This window comes from Oncorhynchus kisutch, linkage group LG23, assembly GCF_002021735.2.
Source record: "Oncorhynchus kisutch isolate 150728-3 linkage group LG23, Okis_V2, whole genome shotgun sequence".
Lineage (NCBI taxonomy): Eukaryota > Metazoa > Chordata > Actinopteri > Salmoniformes > Salmonidae > Oncorhynchus > Oncorhynchus kisutch.
In genome coordinates, this window is record NC_034196.2 from 20884325 (window position 1) to 20910257 (window position 25933).

Sequence of the window (25933 nt, forward strand, 5' to 3'; positions counted from 1 at the left end):
ACATTCAAAGGCAGGACAGCATCTCAATCAGCAAGTTGTTGACTTAATCAAATATCAGCGGTGCCGCTGTGCCTAGAGCTTTCAGACGCCTTCAGCTGGGTTGATGGATGGCTCATGAGGTAAGTTGTGACTAGCTGGCATTTGGACGTGGCATTGATGTGGGCAAACCTTGTTTTGCATAGAGCGCGTGTGGCACTGACCAGGCCCCGGCACTCTGTCTGTCACGGACATAGACAACTGTCTCTGACTGTCACTGCTAAAGCGAAGGTCAGTGTAACCACAAATCGATCCTCCAGAAACATGAAATACCACAAAAAAGGAAAGGAGCTATAGTATATAACCTTAGTCCTGATCTATGGCACAGAAATACTGATCTGTATGTATAGGCCCCCGAAGTGACTCTTATCAACACTCTACGCAATAAGGTTTTATTTTCTTCTCAGTAATTCAGCCTTCTCTGTGTTCATCTCTTCAAACCCATTCTGTCACAGTTCTGTTAAGCAGTGTGTGCCAGTGGCCATCGAAGGTGAGCATTTTCCCAATGTTATCGGTTACAATGGCGAACTGCAGTCAGGTCAAGACCCTGGTGAGGATGACCAGCACACAGTTGAGCGTGGTTACACTTGGTCTGCAGTTGTGACGCCGTTTGGACGTACTGCCAAATTCTCTAAAACGACGTTGGAGGTGGCTTGTGGTAGAGAAATGAAAATTCTGGTGGAAATTCCTGCAGTCAGCATGCCAATTGCACGCTGACTCAAAACTTGAGACATCTGTGGCATTGTGTTGTGTGGCAAAACTGCACAGTTTATAGTGGCCTTTAATTGACCCCAGCACAAGGTGACAATTCTTTTAATGTTATGATCATGCTGTTTAATCAGTTTCTTGATATGCCACACCTGTCAGGTGGATGGATTACCCATGACAACGGAAAAATTCTCACTAACATGGATGTAAACAAATTTGTGCACACAATTTGAAAGAAATAAGCTTTTTGTGCAATATTTGATTTCAGCTCATATATATACACTCTATACATACTGTACTGTTTCCTGTTTCAATGGAACCAACCAAAATCATACAATTATTTAATACAAAATACATTTCACCAAAATCAAGATTTCATCATTATTGGCACTCCTCATTTAGTACTTAGTGCCACCACTTCTGGCAAGGGTAACAGCATGGTCTTTTCCTGTAATGTTTAACAAAGTTAAGGAACATATTTGGAGGGATTTTGGACCATTCCTCTATGCAGATCCTTTCAAGATCCTTCACATTCTTGGGTTTGCACTTATCAACTGCCCTCTTCCACTCAGCCCACAGGTTTTTGATTGGATTGAGGTCTGGCAACTGAGATGGCCATGGCAGAACATTGATTTTGTTGTCACAGAACCATTTCTGTGTGGATCTTGAGGTATATTTTGTGTCATTGTCTTGTTGGAAAGTCCACATACAGCCAAGTTCCAGCCTTCTGGCAGAGGCAACCAGATTGTCAGCCAAAATTGCATGGTACTTGGTGGAATTCATTATGCCATCAATCTTAACCACTGACCCTGGACATCTGGAATTAAAACAGCCCCAAAACATCACTGACCCACCACCATATTTCACTGTGAGTATGTGGTGCCTCCTTGTAAGCATCTCTGTTTCGACGCCAAACATTCCGATAATGTATCTGACCAAAACGTTCAATTTTGATCTCATCTGACCAGAGCACCTTCCAATCATAATTTAAATGACGTTTGGCAAACTCCCAAGTCCTTGCGTCTGTGTCTTGGGGTCAGAAAGGGTTTTCTTCTGGCAACCCTTCCAAAGAGCCTGTGGTTGTGGAGGTGGCGTCTGATGGTGCTTTTTTAAACCTGGTGATCCCAAGATGCCACCAAGGCCTGCAATCCTTTCACAGGGATTCTTGGGGATTTTGTTGCTTCTCTCACCATCCTCCCTATCCTGGTAGGGCAAAATGTATTTGCGTCCTCTACCCGCAAGGTTTTTAACTGTTCCATATCTTTAGAATGTTTTAATAATTGCTCTGACAGTGCTTCAATCTTTTGTGGATCTTCTTGTAGCCATTATCAGATTTCTGAAGGTCTACGACTATCTGTCCCTTTTGAACTGCCAGTTGTTTTCTTTTCTTCGTGGTGTTGGATGACAAAGGGATATTGCATGCTTGTTACCTCATTTTTAGACCCAAGTGAAAAAGGAAGTGATGTAATGGCTCGATATAGTTCCTTAACACTGAGAAACTTAAATAAGTGGAATTTAATTCCTGGTTTAATTTTGGTAGATGTTATTTACAATAATCTTTAAGGGTGCCATTAATTGCAAAACCTTGATTTGGAAGACTTTTTTTTTTTTTTTTTTTAATTAAATCAATAAATTATTTTGTTGTGTTCCATTGAAACATTGATAAAGTACAGTATTTTTCACATGTTGGTATTTTGAGTTTATCTCTATAGTTATAGTGTTTTGTTATTTAAAAGTATTGTTTGTGCATTGTCAGTCATGGGTGCCAGTAATTTTGGAGCCCACTGAATATATATATACAGCACCAATCAAAGGTTTTCTTCAAAGTAGCCACCCTTTGCTTTGATGACAGCTTTGCACAACCTTGGCATTCTCTCAACCAGGTTCATGAGGTAGTCATGTGGATTGAATTTCAATTAACATGTGTGCCTTGTTAAAAGTTAATTTGTGGAATTTCTTTCCTTCTTAATGCGTTTGAGCCAATCATTTATGTTGTAACAAGGTACAGAAGATAGTCCTATTTGGTAAAAGACCAAGTCTATATTATGGCAAGAACAGCTCAAATAAGCAAAGAGAAAAGACAGTCCATCATTACTTTAAGACACGAAGGTCAGTCAATACCGGAAAATGTCAAGAATTTTCAAAGTTTCTTCAAGTGCAGTCGCAAAAACCATCAAGCGCTATGATGAAACTGTCTCTCATGAGGACCGCCACAGGAAAGGAAGTCCCAGAGTTACCTCTGCTGCAGAGGATAAGAACATTAGAGTTACCAGCCTCAGAAATTGCAGCCCAAATAAATTCTTCACAGAGTTCAAGTAACAGACACATCTCAACATCAACTGTTCAGAGGAGACTACAAGAATCAGGCCTTCATGGTCGAATTGCTGCAAAGAAACCACTACTAAAGGACACCAATAAGAAGAAGAGACTTGCAGGCCAAGAAACACAAGCAATGGACAATAGACCAGTGGAAATCAGCCCTATGGTCTGATGAGTCCAAATGTGAGATTTTTGGTTGTAACCGCCGTGTCTTTGTGAGACAGAGTAGGTGAACGGATGATCTCTGCATGTGTGGTTCCTACCGTGAAGCATGGAGCAGGAGGTGTGATGGTGTTGGGGTGCTTTGCTGGTGACATTGTCAGTGATTTATTTAGAATTCAAGGCACACTTAAACAGCATGGCTACCACAACATTATTCAGCGATTCACTATCCCATCTGGTTTGTGCTTACTGGGACTATCATTTGTTTTTCAACAGGACAATTACCTAACACACCTCCAGGCTGTGTACGGGCTATTTGACCAATCACCCAAACTCAACCCAATTGAGATGGCTTGGGATGAGTTGGACTGCAGAGTGAAGGAAAAGCAGCCAACAAGTGCTCAGCATATGTGGGAACTCCTTGTAGGCTGTTGGAAAAGCATTCCTCGTGAAGCTGGTTGAGAGAATGCCAAGAGTGTGCAAAGCTGTCATTAAGCCAAAGGGTGGATACTTTGAAGAATCTCAAATATAAATATATTTTTTTTGTTTAACACTTATTCTACAATGTATAAAATAGTAAAAATAAAGAAAAACCCTGGAATGAGTAGGTGTGTACAAACTTTTGACTGGTACTGTATATAATATACTTATGGATCAAATATTACCCCACTACAATACAGATATATGAATGAAACCAGCATGGTGCAAGGAAACACTATCATTCATGTTTCTGTTTTGTTTCAATAAGTTAGAAGCTGACATATGCTACAAAAACGTTGTCAAGATTGTGACAGTGTTAGTGAGCGAACAAGTCATGTCTGGACTTCTACAGTACCATGACAGAGCAGCTCTCAGCATGTCTCCCACATAGTCTCCAATAAGGAGGGCAGATGTGATCGGGGGTCCGAGGTGTTGATCCAATTCACAGGTCTCTGTGTTGACAGGACAAGGGGAAAGCATTGAAACATGCTAACAGGCCCTCTCCTCCCCTCTCCTCTCCTCTACACAAATGCAGATAGCAGAGCATTGACGCGCCAGACCATTCCAACCACATCACATGTAGTCCCTTTCACAACATGGCAATGGAATCAATGTCTGAGACTAATCATGCAGCTTGTCTCAAATTCAATGAGTGATCTGAATGGCACTGTCCATAATCATATAAAGATATCAAAAGATTAAAGATTTTAAAGACTCCAGTTTCGAACAAGATAGCATAGAGAACACACACTCAAAGGGAGTTTTTTTCAAGAGTTTTAATAATTTACTAAAAAAAAGAGTGTAAAAGTCACAGATCTCTTCCCCAAGATAGATCTGTCTCATATTCAAAATGATGGCAGATGTCACAAATTTGCAAACTTGCCCTCTTTTTGTACTTGAATGTACATTTCTTGGCAATACACCCGTGGCTGTATTTTGAATGAGAATTCATATGTATATATTTATATTTAAAAAAGCCCACAGCAAAAAAATACTTTATAGGAATCACTTAAAATAAAGTCAATTAAACCAGCATGAAATGTACAGCTTTGAGAAATTTGAGAAAAAACCCAGGTGAAAAGTGTATATACAAACATGCTAGGAATTGTACAAATAGCAGGGCTGTTTGAGTGGAGCTCAAGAAATAGGCTTTTCTGATGGTTTGCTTGACATCATTTAGGACCACCACTGATATAAAGCATATTAGTTAAATATACAACACTCATGTAATGCTCAAATACATACCATTGAAATCTATTGCCTATTTCAAGTTTATTTAGCAGGAGAAGAGAGACACTTCATAAATATATCTTTCCTACAGTATTAAGCTCCTTAACTTAAACTCATTAAATAAAACGGCAAAAAGTTGACATTTCAATCATTGAAAAAAATATAAAAGTATAGAACTAAAATACATTTTCTTTGATAAAAGATTTATACTGTATGTGCCTCTTCAAAGAGAAAGTTATGTATAAACCACTATCACCATCATGTGGCTGTTTTAGAGAAGTAATATATGTATATACACACACACATATATATATACACACATATATATACACATATATATATGCACATATATATATGAGTTTATATGCATGATATACTATATATAAATATGAAATGTTATCTTTTTTTTTTTTTACAATTTGCTTCAAAACGTCAATTTCCATTTCCGACCCCAAGGTGATTGATATTAAATTTGGAAAAGACCTTGATACATTTTTTTCTTCAAAATGTAATTTTAAATATTAAAAATAATTCTAAATTCTTCACAAATGTCAGTTTAACTCTATAAACAAGAACCTCTGTTCATTATTTGTCAAATAGTATTCAGTGTGTTCATATGTACAGCAATAAAATTGTAACTTCCAAAAGTAAGGAAAAAGTGCCATTATCAAATGCTTTGACCTCACAGGAAATTGTTGTGTTCTACGCCCTTTTATGATTGTTGGTATGAATTTCATTACTAAACCGCGAGCCAATGAACTCACAACCACAGTTCTTTACAAACGTGTAAAAGTGTTATTGAAGGTAGGAAGCTGCTGTGTTGCTATGGTCAGTTGGTTCCCTGGTTGTTGCAGTGTGGGGCAGATACAGGACACCTAATGCAGGTGACTCCCAGGCTCCCATCCTACATGAGGATGTCTGTATCTCCCAGGGTATCACTGTTATGGCTGGTAAGGGGGATGGTGCAAGTCTTCATGCAGGACCACACTATAGGTCACATAGTGCACCCTTTAACATGTTTCCTCCATGACTTCAAAACATCTTCAGTCTCACAGGAACAGGGTGAAAAGTCAATGCTGATCTGATAATGACAAGTGTAACACTGAAATGTCCTATTATGACAATAAAAAGGGCATAGCTGGATATCTCCATCTTCTCTCTCAGACGGTACGTGCCTTTTCAGATGGTTGTTGGCACATCACCGCATCTTACAATAACCGTTTTTAAAGGTAAGAATTGCACTGGACTGGTCTCATGGCTGACCATACTGTTCATGTTCAAAGGTCTCTCTGTACTGTACATAGGCGTTTGTTTTCCCAACCAAGGACCAGCACAATCTGTTGTCCTACTGCCACCATTTTGGCCATCAAGCCACTGAATTAAAGCCATGATTTGATCACAGATCACATGGTAATACTAGGTGTAAAAGGAGTCCATAAGTCTCACCCTATCTGTCCGTCCTGAATTTTTTTAACAGACCTCTGGCTCTCTCTGGTGTCCCGGCAGAGACATTGCAGGCAGGCAGGCAGGCACACATGACCTCAGAGGCCATGGATTGTACAGTACTCAGTTTCCTCAGCTGTCCATTAGTAAGTCCCATTGCTAGAGCATGTTGAGGATGGCATTGTACATCTGTGTGAGCACAGCCAGGTGGACGGGCAGGCAGGAGCGGCGGTCCTGGGTGGCAGGGTTACACGTCAGCCACGAGAGGGCGTTGTACTGCTCCAACACAAACCTACAGCAGGACGCAAGACATGAGCACCAGGGTTTGGGGTTAGAGAGCACATAACATGAACGTACATCATACTAAATGAAGTGTTGACCTTTATAGCCTTCAAATGATCCCTGCACATACTCTACTACTTCATCACAGAGGGCAAGTTAGTGACAATAACAACCAATATGACAGAGTAAGAAGAGGAGACAATAGGGTGTTATACAGTAGAAGGTAGGATGGGATGGGTAGTGGATACTGGGAGGGTTTCAGAATTCTCTGGTTTTCCAGAAATCCTGTTTTAATTTTGAGAAAGTTTATGGAATTTTGTAACCATAGGTACTGGGCATATAGCATAACCTACTAACCTGAGCACGTCAGAGGTGGTCTTGGAGTCCAGAGGGTGAGGTATCCTCTTGGTCGTCTTGTCTGAGCTTGTCTGATTGGGTTCATCTGATTGGGCTGTGGCAATGGCGATGTGGTGGTGTAAAGATGCCTGTAGAGGAGAAACAGGGGTAAGTGTCTGAACACACACTTACACACACACACACACACATACACAAAAGTATTCACCCACACGCACACCCATCCCACCCCCTACCCCACACACACACATACGCACGCATCCCCACCCTCACACACAAAATCAACAAGTACGTGGATCCCTTACCTTGAGAAAGAGTGGACACTGGTTCTGAGCCTGAGGGCAGGAGGCCCAGAACCAGTGAGGCAGGCTGTCGGCCTGGGCAGTGGAGACATAGTATCCCAGGGCTAGAGGTTGCTGCTTCAGCTCCTCCGGAGGGTTCTCCCTGGACAGAAACCTGTCTCCCTGACTCTGGAGGACAGAGGGAATATTAAGGATATATGGCCACCAACAGTGGATAGTTCAGATGAATTGAGTCACTTAGCCTGGTTCCTGAACTCACCCTGTTATGCTGGAAGTGTGAGCTTCCCCCCATGCCAGAGGGGGAGCCAGGGGAGGGTACAGGGGAGGTGTTGGGGGAGGGGTGCAGGTTGAGAATGTCATGTCCTATGTCATTCTCCAGCTCGTCAGGGAAAGGCAGGTCGAACATGTCGTCTGGAGACAGAAACACAGCAGAGAGTTATCTATCTAGTCAGTTACATATACATATTCCTCTGATCCTATTCCAAACAATCCTGAGAGAATTGCACCCTCTGGTGGGGATATTTGTGAACTTCACACAACTTAAATCCAGCAACAGTTACTGTAAGATGCTGAGTATAAAATACCTTATTGCCCATATTAAGCCTTCCAGCTCAAGTATAGATTTTTAGATATAATGTTATTGCCGCTAACATATTGGTTGTACTGAATAAACTTGTACACTGCATTCAACATGGAGGTCTAATGTGGAATGTGGAGCCCTTACCGGCGTTATCCTCTGTGGGGTAGGAGCTGGCAGCCAGCTGTGTGGTGGCGGAGGTGGGGAATACCAGGATGTGGGTACAGGAAGCGTCTTGAGGGGTGTTCAGCTGGGACGTCTGCAGGTTGAGGGCTGTGCTGCGACCAAACACCGAGCCCATCGTCACTGCGTCTGCACACACACACACAGACACACACACACACACACAGACACACACACACACACACACACACACACACACACACACACACACACACACACACACACACACACACACACACACATAAACAAAAGTGCCATGTGTATGATAGTAAACCTATGGGCCCTGTCATGCAACAAATCCCATGAACTTGGCCTCCATGATGATGGAAATGCTCCGGCGCTCCGTTGCCAGGGAAGCTGATGGGGACTGAACACTGCACATTTCCAACAGCCCGCTTCAGACCAATTCAGACCAACTTATTATAAATAGTATGTCATGTAAGATTTACCTCAATAGAGCTTAGTGTGTGCTTGGCAATGAAATCCTTTGAGTGTGTTAGTTTGAATTGCTGTGCACAATGTGCTACAGTGCAGTCTATAATGTAAAATCCACTTGGCATAACCTTACCTCAAAATGCTGCAATCGCCATTATGTCTGCATTACTGTGAGCTGTGAAGTGAGTGTGGCAGCTCGCAGTGCTCCCTGAGTGTGTGGCAGTATTGGGGTTAAACACACTATTACACGGTTCACCCTTAGCTCATAACATCATGTTGTATCTGGAACTCCAGGGCTTACAGAGTGAGCTCCTATAACATCTATTAAATCTGTCTATTATATCTGGAAGGTTCACTAAACACATCATCCATGGGCCCAGCAGTGCTGCTGCTAACCTGGCATCACCACGATGGAGCCCTGGGGCTCCATGGCAACCAGGCAGGCACTGAGGATGGAGGGGGAGTCGGCGGAGGAGATGCCACACATACGACATGCCTCCTTCAGCTGGCGACTGATGGAGTGGAGAGAGTGCTCCCCCAGGAGAGCGCTCCAGTCTGGAGGGAGAGAGGGAGACTCAGGTCAATACAGTGAATTGTTCTACAGTCTACTGTCATCTCCTCTGGATCAACTGAAATACTGAGGCCGAAAATATCGAAACAATAGTTCCAGCAGATCTCACCTTCCACCAAACACCAGGGATATTGAAACAGAGTTAGCTGCACTACGCTGAACTCACCTTTCAGTTCACCATGTCCTAGTCTGCCCAGCCGACCAATCACGATCCTCCATGGCAGTGAGGTCATCTGGATGATGCCGACACACCAGTCCCATAACTTTTGCAGTCCCATCTTCCTGGCTGAGACCTTGGGCCACCGCGCTCTGAGGAGGAGCAGGGAGTGACAAGAAGAACGTTTGGTAATGTCTATATAGCATCATGAACTGTCTAAATATAAAGGTTCTGAAATGCTACATTAAAGTGTATTACTTTACTCAATATAATATAGCCTAGCCTACTATGCATAATAGATATGATATGATATCATTTAATGAGCGACAGGATGAAAGGATTTGACATTATCTAACATTAGCACAGCATCATCAACACCTCATAGATATCCCACACTCTCCCAGACCCTGAGTGATTGAGTAACTGATTGAGTAACTGACCTGTTGGGCACATCGATGTTGATGATGCAGGTCTCCAGTAGCTCTCCCTGCTGGTCAGTGCAGGAGACCAGGATCCAGCGCTGGTCGTGGGACAGGCAGTAGCCCACAAACAGCACGTTGTACCTGGGAGGGATCTCTGCCCACACCTCCCCTGGCTCCGGTTGCTTGGCACGGGTAGGACCCAGAATGTACGGGGGAGAGTAGCCCTGTAGAGGGCTGGGGTGCTGGGGAGGGGACAGGGGGAGAGAGCGGGACGGAGAGTGAGGAGGGAGGGGGAGAGAGTGGGATTGTCAGACATTTGGAGCATTTACTAATCAGATGAGATGTGTAGGTAGGGTAGGCCCCTATGTGTCTGAGTGATTGTGTTTGAAGCCTGTGTGTGACTTTGAATGGGTGTACATGTCTTTAAGTGTGTGTTTGTCCAAGCCTTACCTCTGGGCTCTTGAGCACAGATTCTAGGGTGGAGGCGGGGCCAAAGCCGGTCAGAGACTTGATGTGTGTCTGTGTGGGTAGGAGGCGTCTGCACTGGGAGTAGGCTGAGAAGGCCAGGGAGCGCAGATGCTGCAGGTACAGAGGGCTCTCACCACTGGCTGGCTGGAGCAGGTACTGACATGGCACCACCTGGACAACCCATACAGAATGAATGAGCACTCTTGTATGAGCAGATCCGTGGTAGACACCCATACAATGTCTTCTGGCACTCTATTCCATATATAGTGCACTCCTTTTGACTAGAGGGCTCTGGTCAAAACTAGTGCACAATGTAGGGATTAGGGTGTTCCCCCACAGTCTCAGTCACTCATCCATACAGCCATTAACATTGAACCATACAGAAGTAAAGCTATAGGTGGTGTAGGAGGGAGTGCAGTACAGTATATGATCCTACCTGTAACACCAGTGCTGGTCTCATGCTCTCCGGCAATGTCTGTAACATCTCTGTGTAGCAACGCAGCAGCCCTAGTAACCATACACTGCCTGCCTCCACCTCCTCACCCTCCTCCTCCTCTCCTCCATCCCTCGCTTGGCCCGAGCACAGGAAGGGGTCCACCACGTAGATCACGATGGCAGGGGGGTGGGCGTGGCTATCGGCCGAGTCCGCCAGCGTGGGGATGCCGATTCGCTCCCGCTCCGCCACACTGGGACAGGGGGCGGAGACATATATCATGATAACATAGAAAACTGATATATAGTAATACAATATAGCAGCATAGATGCCCTGGGTCAAATCAAAATCAAATCAAATTTATTTATATAGCCCTTCGTACATCAGCTGATATCTCAAAGTGCTGTACAGAAACCCAGCCTAAAACCCCAAACAGCAAGCAATGCAGGTGGAGAAGCACAGGGTCCTCACCTCTCAGGGTTCTCTGGCTGGCTAGGTGGTGCTTGGGCATTGGGGGTATTCTTGACCTCCGTGGACCCTCCTTGGGTGCTCTCTGCTGGACCTGGCTGGCCCGAGGCTGCTGCTGCTGTGGGGGTTGGGGTGCTTTCTGAGCTGAGGGCCACTGGGGGGGCTGTTGCCTCTCCCTCAGCAGGGGCCCCAGGACCATAGGGGGGCTGGCTGGAGGAGGGGGCAGGCTGGGCTGAGGAGGGCGTAGGGGCTGGAGGAGGCTGAGGCTTGGGGGGTAACAACAGACTGCTGTCCAAAGACAGGGCAGACAACTGTGGACCTGGATGAAGGAAAACATAGAGGAGGATTTAGAGTTGAAATGCATGGAGTAGTTAGTGTTTAGGGGTGGGGGTGTTGCAGCACTCTCAGCACCCCTAATTCCTGCGGCAATGGTTAGTGTATATACATACAGTACCAGTCAAAAGTTTGGACACACCTACTCATTCCAGGGTCTTTCTTTATTTTAACTATTTTATACATTGTAGAATAATAGTGAAGACAATAAATCTATGAAATAACACATGGAATCATGTAGTAACCAAAAAAGTGTGAAACAAAGATTCTTCATAGTAGCCACCCTTTGCCTTGATGACAACTTGCACACTCTTGGCATTCTCTCAACCAGCTTCATGAGGTAGTCACCCGGACAGGTGTGCCTTGTTAAAAGTTAATTGTGGAATTTCTTTGCGTTTGAGCCAATCAGTTGTGTTGTGACATAGTAGGGGTGGTATACAGAAGATATCCATATACACAGAAGACCAAGTCCATATTATGGCAAGAACAGCTCAAATAAGCAAAGAGAAACGATAGTCCATCATTAATAAGACATGAAGGTCAGTCAATACCAGAACATTTCTAGAACTTCTAGTTTCTTCAAGTGCAGTCGCAAAAACCATCAAGCGCTATAATGAAATGGCTCTCATGAGGACCGCTACAGGAAAGGAAGACCCAGAGTTACCTCTGCTGCAGAGGATGAGTTCATTAGATTTACCAGCCTCAGAAATTGCAGCCCAAATAAATGCTTCAGAGTTCAAGTAACAGGCACATCTCAAAATCAACTGTTCAGAGGAGACTGCAAGAATCAGGCCTTCATAGTCAAATTGTTGCAAAGAAACCACTACTAAAGGACACCAATAAGAAGAAGAGACTTGCTTAGGCCAAGAAACACAAGCAATGGACATTAGACCGGTGCAAATCTGTCCTTTGGTCTGATGAGTCCACATGTGAGATTTTTGGTTGTAACCGCTGTGTCTTTGTGAGACAGAGTAGGTGAACGGATGATCTCTGTATGTGTGGTTCCCACCGTGAAGCATGGAGGAGGAGGTGTGTTGGTGTTGGGGTGCTTTGCTGGTGACATTGTCAATGATTTATTTAGAATTCAAGGCACACTTAAACAGCATGGCTACCACAGCATTCTGCAGCGATAAGCTATCCCATCTGGTTTGTGCATGGAGGAGGAGGTGTGATGGTGTTGGGGTGCTTTGCTGGTGACATTGTCAATGATTTATTTAGAATTCAAGGCACACTTAAACAGCATGGCTACCACAGCATTCTGCAGCGATAAGCTATCCCATCTGGTTTGTGCTTACTGAGACTATCATTTTTTTTTCAACAGGACAATGACCCAACACACCTCCAGGCTCTCCAAGAAGGAGAGAGATGGAGTGCTGCATCAGATGACCTGGCCTCCACAATCACCCGACCTCACCCCAATTGAGATGGTTTGGGATGAGTTGGACCGCAGAGTGAAGGAAAAGCAGCCAACAAGTGATCAGCATATGTGGGAACTGTTGGAAAAGCATTCCAGGTGAAGCTGGTTGAGAGAATGCCAAAAGTACTCATATGTCCCAACTGGTACAATGTCCCTTCATCACTTTAGACAATTTCAATCATAAAGTTCAGTGTTTCACCTAGCTGCTTCCTGCAGGTGCGCGCATAGAGTTTGAGTTTTCTGAGGTTGTCGCTGTGTTGCTGTCCAGCCCAGGGCCCTGTGAACCACTGGTCTATCTGCTCCTCCTCATGCCTCTCCTTCTCTTTCTCCTTATCGGTCTCAGTTTCTGTCTCTGCCCCCACACGCACCAGCCCATCTCTGGAGACCTTTGCCAGGGGTCTGTGTTTCCCCAACCGACACATCTGAAAATGACAAAAAGTAGGGGTCAAGGGCTATAGAGCACATACACAGTATCCCACCCAGTGTCTTCAAACATTCAAAGGAGGTGGAGACATGTAATTGGTAATTGTATATTCTGAAGGAAACAACAACTAAGGAATTGCTAGAGGAGAGGTTTGGGATATAGTAGTATAATAGGACTTACCTCGTAGACAGCGCTGAGCTCCTGGAAGAAGGCCTGTGCCCCGGCCAGCAGGGTTTCAGAGTTGGGGCAGAGCACCAGGAAGGCCACGTCCCTCTGTCCCCCATATGGTTCCAACAGCAGCTTCTCCCAGAAGGGCAGCGCCAGGGGCGACAGCGCCAGGAAGTTACGGTCATAGTTATCGTAGTAGCCCAGCAACAGGGTAGGGATGGGAAGGGGCTCGGGCGACTCCTCTGACCCTGGTGAGAAGAAAGGTGAGAAGATTTATGTAAGGCTGGACTGAACTGAAAGAGGTCAGGTGATTGTCATATTCGATTACATTTCTCCAGTTACCCTTTGTACAGCAATATTTAGGCGGCCTACTCCTAAATTGAGATCAGTGTAAGAACCTGAAATGTTGATCAAATATAATTTACACAAAAGTGAAGTCACAAACAGTTAATGGGAAATCTATCTAAAATACAGTACATTTCAAATATCTACTGTAGATACGTCAATAAAGAGTGTCCCTGGTGGCTTACCGTAGGATCCCCGGCCGGCCATCTTGTGGAACTGTTGCCATGTGAGTGGACCCTGGACATGCTGGATGTTCTCCCAGGTCCGGCCCGTACGTTTCTTCTGGATGGCGTCCTGGAGGAAGGGCTGTAGGGACAGCAGCATACGCACCACGTCCTGGGACGACAGAATACTGATGTCCAACACTAGGGAGAGACAAGGACACACACACACACGAGAACACACACACGAGAACAAACACACACACACACAGAAATACATACATTACATAAATAAACATTAGACATCATACACATTGAACGTCACATTACACAACAGTCCGTATCTAACATAGAGAAACATGGATTTAAACTTCGAGTGAATGGATTGATCTTGTTTAATTTTCCATTCTAAGAAACAATATGCTACACTACATGACCAAAAGTATGTGGACTCTTGCTCATCTAACATCTCATTCAAAAATCCTGGCCATTAATATGGAGTTGCTACGCCCTTTGCAGCCTTAACAGCCTCCACTTTTCTGGGAAGGCTTTCCACTAGATTTTGAAACTGGACTGCCACAGGAGCATTAGTGAGGTCGGGAACTGATGTTGGGTGATTAGACCAGGCTCACAGTAGGCAATTCATCCCAAATGGGGTTGAGGTCAGGGCTCTGTGCAGACCAGTCAAATTCTTCCCCACCGATATTGACAAAACAGTCCTGCTGAAACAGGAAAGGGCCTTCCCCAAACTGTTGCCACAAAGTTAGAAGCACATAATCATCTAGAATGTCATTGTATGCTGTAGCATTAAGATTTCCCTTCACTGGAACTAAGGGGCCTAGCCGGAACCACGAAAAACATTATTCCTCCTCCACTTAACTTTACAGTTGGCACTATGCATTCGGGCAAGTAGCATTCTCCTGGCATCTGCCAAACCCAGATTCATCCTTCAGACCGACAGATAGTAAAGCATGATTCATCAGTCTAGAGAACGCGTTTCCACTGCTCCTGAGTCCAATGGCGGCAAGCTTTACACCACTCCAGCCGATGCTTGGCATTGCACATTGTAATCTTAGGCTTGTGTGCAGCTGCTCGGCCATGGAAACCCAATTCATGAAGCTCCCGATGAATAGTTCAGTTCTGCTGACGTTGCTTCCAGAGGCAGTTTGGAACTCGGTAATGAGTGTTGCAACCGAGGACAGACCATTTTTACGTAATACGCCCGTTCTGTGAGCTTGTGTGGCCTACCACTTCACGGCTGAGCCGTTGTTGCTCCTAGACGTTTCCACTTAACAATAACAGCACTTACAGTTGACCGGGGCAGCTCTACTGGTCATAAATTTCACAAACTGAATTGTTGGAAAGGTGGCATCCTATGACGTGGCCACATTGAAAGCCACGTTGCAAGTCACTAAGCTCTTCATTAAGGCCATTCTACTGCCAATATTTGTCTATGGAGATTGCATGGATGTGTGGTCTATTTTATACACCTGTCAACAATGGGTGTGGCTGAAATAGCCGAATCCACTAATTAAAAAGGTGTCAGTAAACTTTTGTATAGATAGTGTATTTATAACTGTAATCAGTTCACCGCAGATAGACAGCCACTATCAGTTCTATCACCACTGTCATCCCTACTGTCATCCTCCAATTACTATCACCCCTTGGCATCCTTCTATCATCCCAGCTGGATCCCTCCTCCTTACCGTTGGTGTGAGGCCAGGAGTGTAGAGCGCTGCTCCTCACAACAGCCGGATCTACTTTCCCCCCGGCGGGGTTATCCACATACTGCTGTCCCTGTACCAGCGCGTTGTAACACTCCACACACGCATCACTGCCATCCGCCCACTGCTTGTCAGACATCCAGCTCTGGAGCAGTGCCCCCTGGCGGCCGTGGCAGGAGCAGGCAGGGGGGAGGTGTAGGGAGGCCAGGGAGGAGATGGGCTGGGAGCACTGCTCCTGGAGGAGCTCCATGACAGAGGAAGGGGCGGGGGAGGAGTCCTGGGGGCGCTTGGCACGGGGGTCTCCCATGGGTGGGTCTCTGCGGCACAGCGCCAGCCTCCTCTCGGCTGCCCGGCCCACCTCCGAGCCCCTCCCGAAGATGTCCAGCTCGTCCTCCAGGAAGAGGCCCGTGCCGTGGGCCAACCGGCGGTTGACGATGGCGCTGAAGCCGCACATGCAGCGGTACTGGTCCTCGAGAGTGGAGTCGGGGATGTACACGCCCACGTCGGCGCCCTTCACGTTCATGTTGCAGGCGCAGATGCAGCAGCTGTCGAAGTTGCGATCTTTGAAGACGTTGAGGACTGAGTCAGAGAGGAGCAGGGCGGCGTACAGGCTGTGGGCCTCGGGCAGGGCGGGGCAGGACGCATGGGGCTCAGTCAGGGAGCTCATAGGCAGGCTGGTGGAGGGCGTGGAGGCAGGGGAGCTCAGCTCTGTCCCGGTGCCCTCCTGCTTCACAGAGCCCTGCCCGCTGGCCGTGCCAACACCCTTTGGGGTGCGCGGGGTACGAGGGGTGGGGACGGAGAAGCGGGGTGTGGCAGGGGACGGCGAGGGGAGGATACCACCGGTGGTGCCTATGGATAGGGCACTGGCACTCATCTGGGCATACTCCTGGTCCCCAACACTGGGGACGTTGCTGGAGGACACACACACACACAGTAAATTCAACGTGGTAATGTTTAAGGTACATTTTATGAACATCCATCCAGCTGTAATAGAACCAACCCTGGTACAGTACTTACACATATCCATCTCTGATGAAGGAGGAAGGCAGGGAGGAGTAGTGCTCCATCTTGGGCAGCAGGGCCCAGGAGGGCCGGTAGTAACACTGGTCAGGCACCTTGATGGGGGGCAAACACTGACTGGGGAGGGTCCGCAGCGGAGCAAACATGGAGCAGCCCATCTGTGGCTGGACAGACGGGACACGGTACACAAATGAGAAGTCCTGCAGAGGGGGATGGGGAAGGAGAGCTCATTGTAAATGTGTTCCCACAGTATCACAATGTGTCACAGAGAGACAATTAAGCACTTAACAACGACACAAGTTGAAACAGGCTGTATGGTGAGGAGAAGTTCAGGTATTTGGTTCCACATACCAGTGAGTCCTCTAGCAGGCCAGCAGGTATAAACATGCTACAGCAACATCAGTCAAATGAGATGCTAAAGTTTACATTAACACTGGTAGGCTGCACAGTGCCCTGTAGCTACTTTATTTGAAGCATTTTCACTATTATAACATTCATCATACAACCACCAGTGTTGGGGAGTAGTGAACTACATCTAGTTCAAGTTTGCCATTTAACACTGTAGCTTACTACTGGAACCACACATGACTTTTTCTTCAAAAAGAAAAAAAAAAATGGGTGAAGTAGGCAATCATTTCCTTTCTTTTTTGGTATCAGACCTGACTAATTCTCACTTGAAACATACGTAGATTTAGAGTTTAATAGGCTAAATTACACATTCTGTTAACATATGAGCCCAAAGTGATCTGTCTTGCAATTTGTACTACTAACCTCTAACCATATTAACCAATTTGAATATATCAATCGGTTACATGATGTCACATACTACAGACTTAATCATTTCCATTCCCATTGCTTCTGTGGTGCCTCACCTTAATGTCCTCATGTTTAGGACTGGCCATGCCTTCCTCCACCTCCATCCGGTACTCCTGGAGCTGGGTGGAGGACAGGGGGCCCAGGGGGTGGTCAGAGCCCCCCGAGGGGGCTGGTGGCTCTTGGCTGGGGGTGTCACGGTATGTCATGATGGGGGAGAAGGCCGGGTGCTGCTCCAGGGAAGGGGGTGTGGGGAACATCCGCTGGAGGTCTGCTACTGCTGAATGGAGAGAGGGTTGGGGGAGGAGATGAGGGGAGGAGAGAGAGAGAGAGAGAGAGAGAGAGAGAGAGAGAGAGAGAGAGAGAGAGAGAGGGAGGGATGGATGGGGAGGAGATGAGGGGAGGAGAGAGAGAGAGAGAGAGAGAGAGAGAGGGAGAGAGAGAGAGGGAGGGACGGGGGAGGAGATGAGGGGAGGAGAGAGAGAGAGAGAGAGAGAGAGAGAGAGAGAGAGAGAGAGGGAGGGATGGATGGATGGATGGATGGGGAGGAGATGAGGGGAGGAGAGAGAGAGAGAGAGAGAGAGAGAGAGAGAGAGAGAGAGAGAGGGAGGGATGGATGGGGAGGAGATGAGGGGAGGAGAGAGAGAGAGAGAGAGAGAGAGGGAGGGACGGGGGGGAGGAGATGAGGGGAGGAGAGAGAGAGAGAGAGAGAGAGAGAGAGAGAGAGAGAGAGAGAGGGAGGGACAGGGGGAGGAGATGAGGGGAGGAGAGAGAGAGAGAGAGAGAGAGGGACAGGGGAGGAGAGAGAGAGAGAGAGAGAGAGAGAGAGAGAGAGAGAGAGAGAGAGAGGGAGGGAGTGACGGGGGTAGGAGATAAGGGGAGGAGAGAGAGAGAGAGAGAGAGAGAGAGAGAGAGAGAGAGAGAGGGAGGGATGGGGAGGAGATGAGGGGAGGAGAGAGAGAGAGAGAGAGAGAGAGGGAGGGATGGGTAGGAGAGAGAGAGAGAGAGAGAGAGAGAGAGAGAGAGAGAGGGGAGGGATGGATGGATGGATGGGGAGGAGATGAGGGGAGGAGAGAGAGAGAGAGAGAGAGAGAGAGAGAGAGAGAGAGAGAGAGAGAGAGAGAGAGAGAGAGAGAGAGAGGGGACAGGGGAGGAGATGAGGGAGGAGAGAGTGAGAGAGAGAGAGAGAGAGGGACAGGGGGAGGAGATGAGGGAGGAGAGAGAGAGAGAGAGAGAGAGAGAGAGAGAGAGAGGGACAGGGGAGGAGAGAGAGAGAGAGAGAGAGAGAGAGAGAGAGAGAGAGAGGGAGTGACGGGGGAGGAGATAAGGGGAGGAGAGAGAGCGAGAGAGAGAGAGAGAGAGGGACAGGGTGGAGAGAGAGAGAGAGAGAGAGAGGGAGGGATGGGGGGAGGAGATGAGGGGAGGAGAGAGAGAGGGAGGGATGGATGGGGGGGAGGAGATGAGGGGAGGAGAGAGAGAGATAGAGAGGGAGGGACGGCGATGGACAACGAGAGATAAAACAGACAGAAACAGGCAGAGAAGATGTGAGAGAAGGAGAAGAAGAAAGATGATTATTCCCAGGTCTCAGAATCATGCTAAACTAAGCTAAGATAACATGCATAAGATAACAAACAAACTGCTGAATATGTGTACATGTAAAGATAGACTCACTTGAAGGATAGGGCACAGCCACCCTCCCATCCCTTCGGTCTTCACCTCCTGATACCAGGACCCTGGCTGTGTGCTGATTGGGGCAAGCAGTCTACAAATGATTATACAACACATATCTAAGTCTCCTTGGATAAAAGTGTCTGCTAAATGGCACAGTAAAGTATACAATGATGTATTATTATGATGTATTATTATGATGAGTGTATAGCGTTTTGTTGAACGAGGGAATGAAAATGAAACCGAGTTTAGACATCCAGTAATTGTTCAAATGTTTCTCACCCCAAGTTCCTCCTCATCCTCGTCGAAAATGTTCTCCAGGTCTGAGATGAGGACCACCAGATCAGTCTCCCTGGTTAGAGGAGGGTTTTGGGCTTTGGCTGCCTCATCGTCCTGCGGTGAGTCATCATCTAGAAACACACAAACAAGACAATCAAACACAGCGCAAAGAACACACCTCATAATACATGCGTTGTCAACATTCAAATCCTTACCAGCTTTGGGGGCAGAGCTAAAGATGGACATGGCATCTTTCCCATCAGGCAGTGCACCGTTGCTGATATCCTCTCCCTGGAAGACAGTTATATTCATGAAACTTTGTCAGCAGGTGATTGCCAACCAAATTACTTCCGGTCTCACTGTAATTCACCATTAATTAACATAAACACATTTAGCAGCTACTGACATCCACGCATAGCCTACAAGCCACTGATGCAGACCTTTGTAAAATCTACACTTTAAAAAGTCTAATAAATACATTTAATTTAACCTATACAGTCACAATAAATCCATTATTTATTTTAGACTAAAAAACATGAAATGAAGAAAATGTTGTCTATTTCCGAATAACACAATAGCATACTCTGAGTTGTCCTTATGTTAGGTCCTGATCTGGCTGTACCATATGGCTGTGGGCTACACTAGTTCATTTAGCAAACACGATTTGCCTAGAATTCCGTGGCATTATTTTATAGTATGAAGAATACAATTGAACATAGCTGAATAAAATAGATTTCTGAGGGAGTGCGCACATGCTGCTGTTCTGTGTTGAGTGGTTAACAAAGAAACAGGTCCTACTATATGCTTCATTTAGAGTTATTCATGCAACTTTAGTTGTGATACAAAAGTTGGGCTACATGTTTTGATTTTTAATACATTCCAAAGCTGCATGATGTGACTTAATGATGATGCTTTGTTTTTTTTTTGCGCAGGCTGCACACACTTCAGTCTCTCAGTCACAATTTAACAAGCAGTTGATAATGCTTCGAATTTCCCGGTGGCATCCCCATTGTGTGGCTGTAATGCCCCTTAAAAAATCCATGTTTTTTGCTGCCAGTGGCCATTGTGCTCTTGGGCTGAATATAACAACTATAATTCCCTTCTCCCAGCTGCGTGCTCCGAAGCACCTCTAACTCACATGGCTCTCTCAGATATCTCAATTCTTATTAGCCAATGCCTGTCACGTGATCAAGTCCTTATCCTTCAGAGCTAAGATGCCTACAAGTGAAGACAGACACATCGGGGACACAACTGCGCGCCTCCTTCTTATCGAAATCCTCCTTCTTATCGAATTCCTCCTTCTTATCGAATTCCTCCTTCTTATCGAATTCCTCCTTCTTATCGAATTCCTCCTTCTTATCGAATTCCTCCTTCTTATCAAATTCCTCCTTCTTATCGAAATCCTCCTTCTTATCGAATTCCTCCTTCTTATCGAATTCCTCCTTCTTATCAAATTACTCCTTCTTATCAAATTCCTCCTTCTTATCAAATTCCTCCTTCTTATCAAATTCCTCCTTCTTATCAAATTCCTCCTTCTTATCGAATTCCTCCTTCTTATCGAATTCCTCCTTCTTATCGAAATCCTCCTTCTTATTGAATTCCTCCTTCTTATTGAATTCCTCCTTCTTATCGAAATCCTCCTTCTTATTGAATTCCTCCTTCTTATCGAATTCCTCCTTCTTATCGAATTCCTCCTTCTTATCGAAATCCTCCTTCTTATCGAATTCCTCCTTCTTATCGAATCCTCCTTCTTATCGAATTCCTCCTTCTTATCGAATTCCGAGAGGCAGAAGAACTGCATACTTATTTTCCACCATAATTTGCAAATAAATTCATTAAAAAATCATTTTTCTAATTTTGTCTGTCATTGTTGAAGTGGACCTATGATGAAAATTACAGGCCTCTCTCATCTTTTAAGTGGGAGAACTTGCACAATTGGTGGATGACTAAATGCTTTTTTACCCCACTGTATGCATGTAATACTTTATTATAAAGGTGCATTTTTACGGTGAAAATTATCTTCCCCAAACTTGAAACTCACGCGCCACCTATGTATGCCAGTTAGGCTCTACACCGGTTGTAAAGCAGATTAATGTGCTTCATTTTAAGAAGTTATTTGCCCACTTTAGTTGTGATAAACTTTATCAAACCAAATAGGCCTATGGGCTAGGCTACATGAGGTGTGCGGCTATGATTTGAAAAAGTCGTAACGAAAGGCACGTGCTGTTTCTTGCCTTACTGCAGAAAAGCTGGACATCATTCACAAGATATATTATATAATTCACAAGTGATAATATAGGTATCATTCACAAGTGACAATATAGGTATCATTGACAAGTGATAATATAGGTATCATTCACAAGTGATATGCTAATATTATCACCCATCAGACTATTCTTGATTTAATCTCGTCTTTACACATACTAAATAATATATGAGTGAAATTAGTTTGGAATTAGAATGGGCCATTATCATGCACATGTCTCAGAACAGGGGCAGGGGCAGGGGAAAAATACATGTCATATATCCAATTACAGAGGCTTGCGAAAGTATTCACAACCCAATTTCATTGCCTTACAACCTGGAATTAAAATACATTTTAGGGGGTTTGTATAATTTGATTTACACAACATGCCTACCACTTTCAAGATGCAAAATATTATTTGGGGTGAAACCAACAAGAAATGAAAACTTGAGTATGCATAACTATTCACTCCCCCAAATTCAATACTTTGTAGAGACACCTTTGGCAGCAATTACAGCTGCAAGTCTCGTGGGGTATGTTTCTATAAGATTGGCACATCTACAGTAGCCACTGGGATTTTTGCCCATTCTTCAAGGGAAAACTGCTCCAGCTCCTTAAATATTTTTTTTTTACCTTTATTTAACTAGGAAAGTCAGTTAAGATCATATTTTTATCCTTCAAGTTGGATGGGTTCCTCTGAGGTCTGGGCTTTGACTAGGCCACTCCAAGACATTTAAATGTTTCCCCTTAAACCAGTCGAGTGTTTCTTTAGCAGTATGCTTAGGGTCATTGTCCTGCTGGAAGGTGAACCTCCGTCCCAGTCTCAAATCTCTGGAAGACTGAAACAGGTTTCCCTCAAGAATTTCCCTGTATTTAGCGCCATCCATCATTCCTTCCATTCTGACCAGTTTCCCAGACCCTGACGGAAAAAAACATGATGTTCTCAGGGTGATGAGAGGTGTTGGGTTTGCGCCAGACATAGCGTTTTCCTTGATGACCAAAAAGCTCAATTTTAGTCTCATTTGACCAGAGTACCTTCTTCCATATGTTTGGGGAGTCTCCCATGTTTGTTTATTTTTTCTTTAATTAAGCAATGGCTTTTTTTCTTGCCACTCTTCCATAAAGCCCAGCTCTGTGGAGTGTACGGCTTAAAGTGGTCCTGTGGACAGATACTCCAATCTCTGCTGTGGAACTTTGTAGCTCCTTCAGGGTTATCTTTGGTCTCTTTGTTGCCTCTCTGATTAATGCCCTCCTTGCCTGGTCCGTGTGTTTTGGTGGGCGGCCCTCTCTTGGCAGGTTTGTTGTGGTGCCATATTCTTTCCATTTTTTAATAATGGATTTAATGGTGCTCCGTGGGATGTTCAAAGTTTCTGATATTGTTTTAGGACCCAACTCTGATCTGTACTTCTCCACAACTTTGTCCCTGACCTGTTTGGAGAGCTCCTTGGTCTTCATGGTGCCGCTTGCTTGGTGGTGCCCCTTGCTTAGTGGTATTGCAGACTCTGGGGCCTTTCAGAACCGGTGTATATATACTGAGATCATGTGACAGATCATGTGACACCCTTATTGCACACAGATGGACTTTATTTAACTAATTATGTGACTTCTGAAGGTAATTGGTTGCAGCAGATCTTATTTAGGAGCTTCAAAGCAAAAGGGGTGAATACCTATACATGCACCACTTTTCTGTTTATTACTGATTTTTATTTAAAATAAAATAAAAATCATTTCACCAATTTGGACTATGTTGTGTATGTCCACTAAATTAAATCCAAATAAAAATCCATTTAAATTACAGGTTGTAATACAACAAAATAGGAAAAACGCCAAGGGGGATGAATACTTTTGTAAGGCACTGTACATAGAGTAAATGAAGGACGCTTTCCCCATGGTTCAGTTTCATGCAAGCCAGATAGGCTATACTCCTGTTGTGAAGCAAAGAAATGTGCTTAATATTAGGAAAGTTGCTAAAAAAGTATAGTATGCCTAGCCTATAGAAAGCTGATGTTATCCTCTTTTAATAGAGGCCATCAAAACTCTGTTTTGTCACGCAATTACATAGCCTATAGAAATGTTGAGCAATATGAGCTCATGGGCTCTCATGAAGTGTTTGATTTGATTTTCGATGACATTTGCATTGATGTCAGTGTGATTAGAGGGACAATAGAGGGCTGAGAACCAGGCAGTTAGCAAGTTTGGCCGGCTACTAATGACCTTCAGCAGCATCAGAGCTGGGAGAAGCCTACAGTAGTTACCATAACTAAACAGTCACTTGGAATTGGACTGCAGCAGTAATAATCAAATCAAATGTATTTATATAGCCATTCGTACATCAGCTGATCTCTCAAAGTGCTGTACAGAAACCCAGCCTAAAACCCCAAACAGCAAACAATGCAGGTGTAGAAGCACGGTGGCTAGGAAAAACTCCCTAGAAAGGTCAAAACCTAGGAAGAAACCTAGAGAGGAACCAGGCTATGAGGGGTGGCTAGTCCTCTTCTGGCTGTGCCGGTTGGAGATTATAACAGAACATGGCCAAGACGTTCAAATGTTCATAAATGACCAGCATGGTCAAATAATAATAATCACAGTAGTTGTCGGGGGTGCAGCAAGTCAGCACCTCAGGAGTAAATGTCAGTTGGCTTTTCATAGCCGATCATTAAGAGTATCTCTACCACTCCTGCTAATACAGTCACTGTAACAGCCCTATCCACCAACAATACTAATCATTGCAATTTGTTTTTACTTACTTTGGGGCCTCTCTTGCTAGGGTCTCGGCCCTTCAGTCTCTTGGAGGTGGGGAAGCTGTACTCGATGTCTCCCTCCTTGAAGTCATATGGGTCGTCCCCAAGGTCCCCCAGCCCTTCCACCCCAGGCTGCTGCAGTAGACCCAGGGTCTGGATGTGTTCTCTAACACGCTCCTCGGATATCTTGAAACACTTCTCTGTCTGTGCAAATAGTCTGGAGGGAAATTAGATAGGACATTTAGAGTGATCCTCTGAGTGTGTGTGTGTTTGTGTGCCTGCCTGCGTGCTTGTGTGAATGCTGGCATGCGTGACTTTAGTTTCTACATTTATGAACTGGTCTCTCTCTCACCTTTTCAGTGCAACTCCCTCAGTGGCCTGTGTCTCTGTCTTTAATTCCACTCTGTCACTGGGCAGCTCTGGAGGCCTGAACTCAGCCTTATCAGCCCTAGGAGTCCTGAAGCCCCTCCACCAGCTCGCCCCAGCTTCCCTCTCTCTGGGCCCCAGAGGGGCTGCATAGAGAGCAGTCGCACTGGGCTCCATCACCCCCAGCCCTGACGCCCCATCTGGACAGGGGGCCATGCCCACAGGAGCATCCAGTACCTCAGGGTCCTGCCCCACCCGTGGATGGGGGCTGAGCGTGGGGGGTAATGGGGAGACAGGAGAGTGGAGCAGGGACTGGGGGGCTTTCCTGCCAGCTGAGAGGGGCTTGGGGTACTTGCAGGTGGGCATGGGATCCAAGAGAGGGTCCAGGGCGACTAGGCCGAGCTGGGACCCTCCAGTGGAGTCTTGTTCCAGGCAGGTCTCCTGGCCCACAGAGAGCCGGTGGTGGAAGGGGGTCATGGCGGCGACCCTCTTGGGCTGTTTGTCGGGTTTCTCTGACTTGTCCGTGGCCTTGTGCTTAGGCAGGGAGGGAGGAGGAAGTGCTGGGCCCAGGGAGGGGGTGGGGTTGGCACCAGACAGAGGGTTGGCAGATGAGGTGTTGGTCTGCTGCTGCTGTTTCTGCTGCTTTAACCTTCAGGAAGAGAAACAGGATCTGATGGCAGACAGAACTAGCGTGGCAGGTGAGGATTATGTTCTTAAACGTATTAAACACGTTCAACTATGTGTAGCAACTTGTGAGGACTTGTCTACATCATATCAACACAGTATATTTAATACAAATACATACACTACATTTTCACAATGTTCACATTATTTCTACATAATCAATATGCAATATTCAATTTCAATAGGCTTCACATAAGTAGCACCAGTCTTTCGGTTAAAAGCAGTGAAAAGCCTTAAAATGAAGCTCAGATGTCTAGCTGGGTGGTGCCATGCTCCAGTGCTAAACGGCTGGAGCACTACCCCCAGATGCCAACCCCTGTGCCAACCTGGAGCAGCTGCAGGGCGCCCTCTCGCCCGAGTCGATAAAGTCCCAGGTGGTCACCCCGTTTGGCGCCTCCTTCTTTGGCGTCACGCTACTGGGCACAATGCATCTGGGGGCACAAAGAGAGGTGTGAGGGCGCCAATCGTGTCACTGCACATCAACACTAACAATCCCACCGCAAACGCCAAGAGAT

The 25933-nt window shown here is 45.6% G+C and overlaps 1 protein-coding gene across 5 annotated transcripts in view; it reads right to left on the reverse strand.

The window, feature by feature from the left end:
* Positions 1-4466: 4466 nt before the first annotated feature.
* Positions 4467-25933, reverse strand: part of LOC109868120 (mediator of RNA polymerase II transcription subunit 13-like) — a 112900-nt gene continuing 91433 nt past the window's right edge. For 2 of the 5 annotated variants that reach the window (XM_031802860.1, XM_031802859.1), the window contains exons 9-31: positions 25745-25849; positions 24721-25383; positions 24375-24585; positions 19598-19673; positions 19386-19513; positions 19107-19197; positions 17495-17715; positions 16620-16822; positions 15585-16513; positions 13903-14082; positions 13385-13620; positions 12980-13202; positions 11034-11349; positions 10566-10815; positions 10112-10300; positions 9680-9903; positions 9249-9391; positions 8908-9066; positions 8041-8205; positions 7576-7727; positions 7320-7484; positions 7018-7145; positions 4467-6670 (exon numbers count right to left, since the gene is read on the reverse strand). In XM_031802860.1, the coding sequence (XP_031658720.1) occupies positions 6538-6670; positions 7018-7145; positions 7320-7484; positions 7576-7727; positions 8041-8205; positions 8908-9066; positions 9249-9391; positions 9680-9903; positions 10112-10300; positions 10566-10815; positions 11034-11349; positions 12980-13202; positions 13385-13620; positions 13903-14082; positions 15585-16513; positions 16620-16822; positions 17495-17715; positions 19107-19197; positions 19386-19513; positions 19598-19673; positions 24375-24585; positions 24721-25383; positions 25745-25849 (5290 nt within the window). In that variant the 3' untranslated portion in view covers positions 4467-6537. The remainder of the gene's footprint in view (positions 6671-7017; positions 7146-7319; positions 7485-7575; positions 7728-8040; positions 8206-8907; positions 9067-9248; positions 9392-9679; positions 9904-10111; positions 10301-10565; positions 10816-11033; positions 11350-12979; positions 13203-13384; positions 13621-13902; positions 14083-15584; positions 16514-16619; positions 16823-17494; positions 17716-19106; positions 19198-19385; positions 19514-19597; positions 19674-24374; positions 24586-24720; positions 25384-25744; positions 25850-25933) is intronic. The other 3 variants (XM_031802863.1, XM_031802862.1, XM_031802861.1) reach the window with 3 other exon arrangements.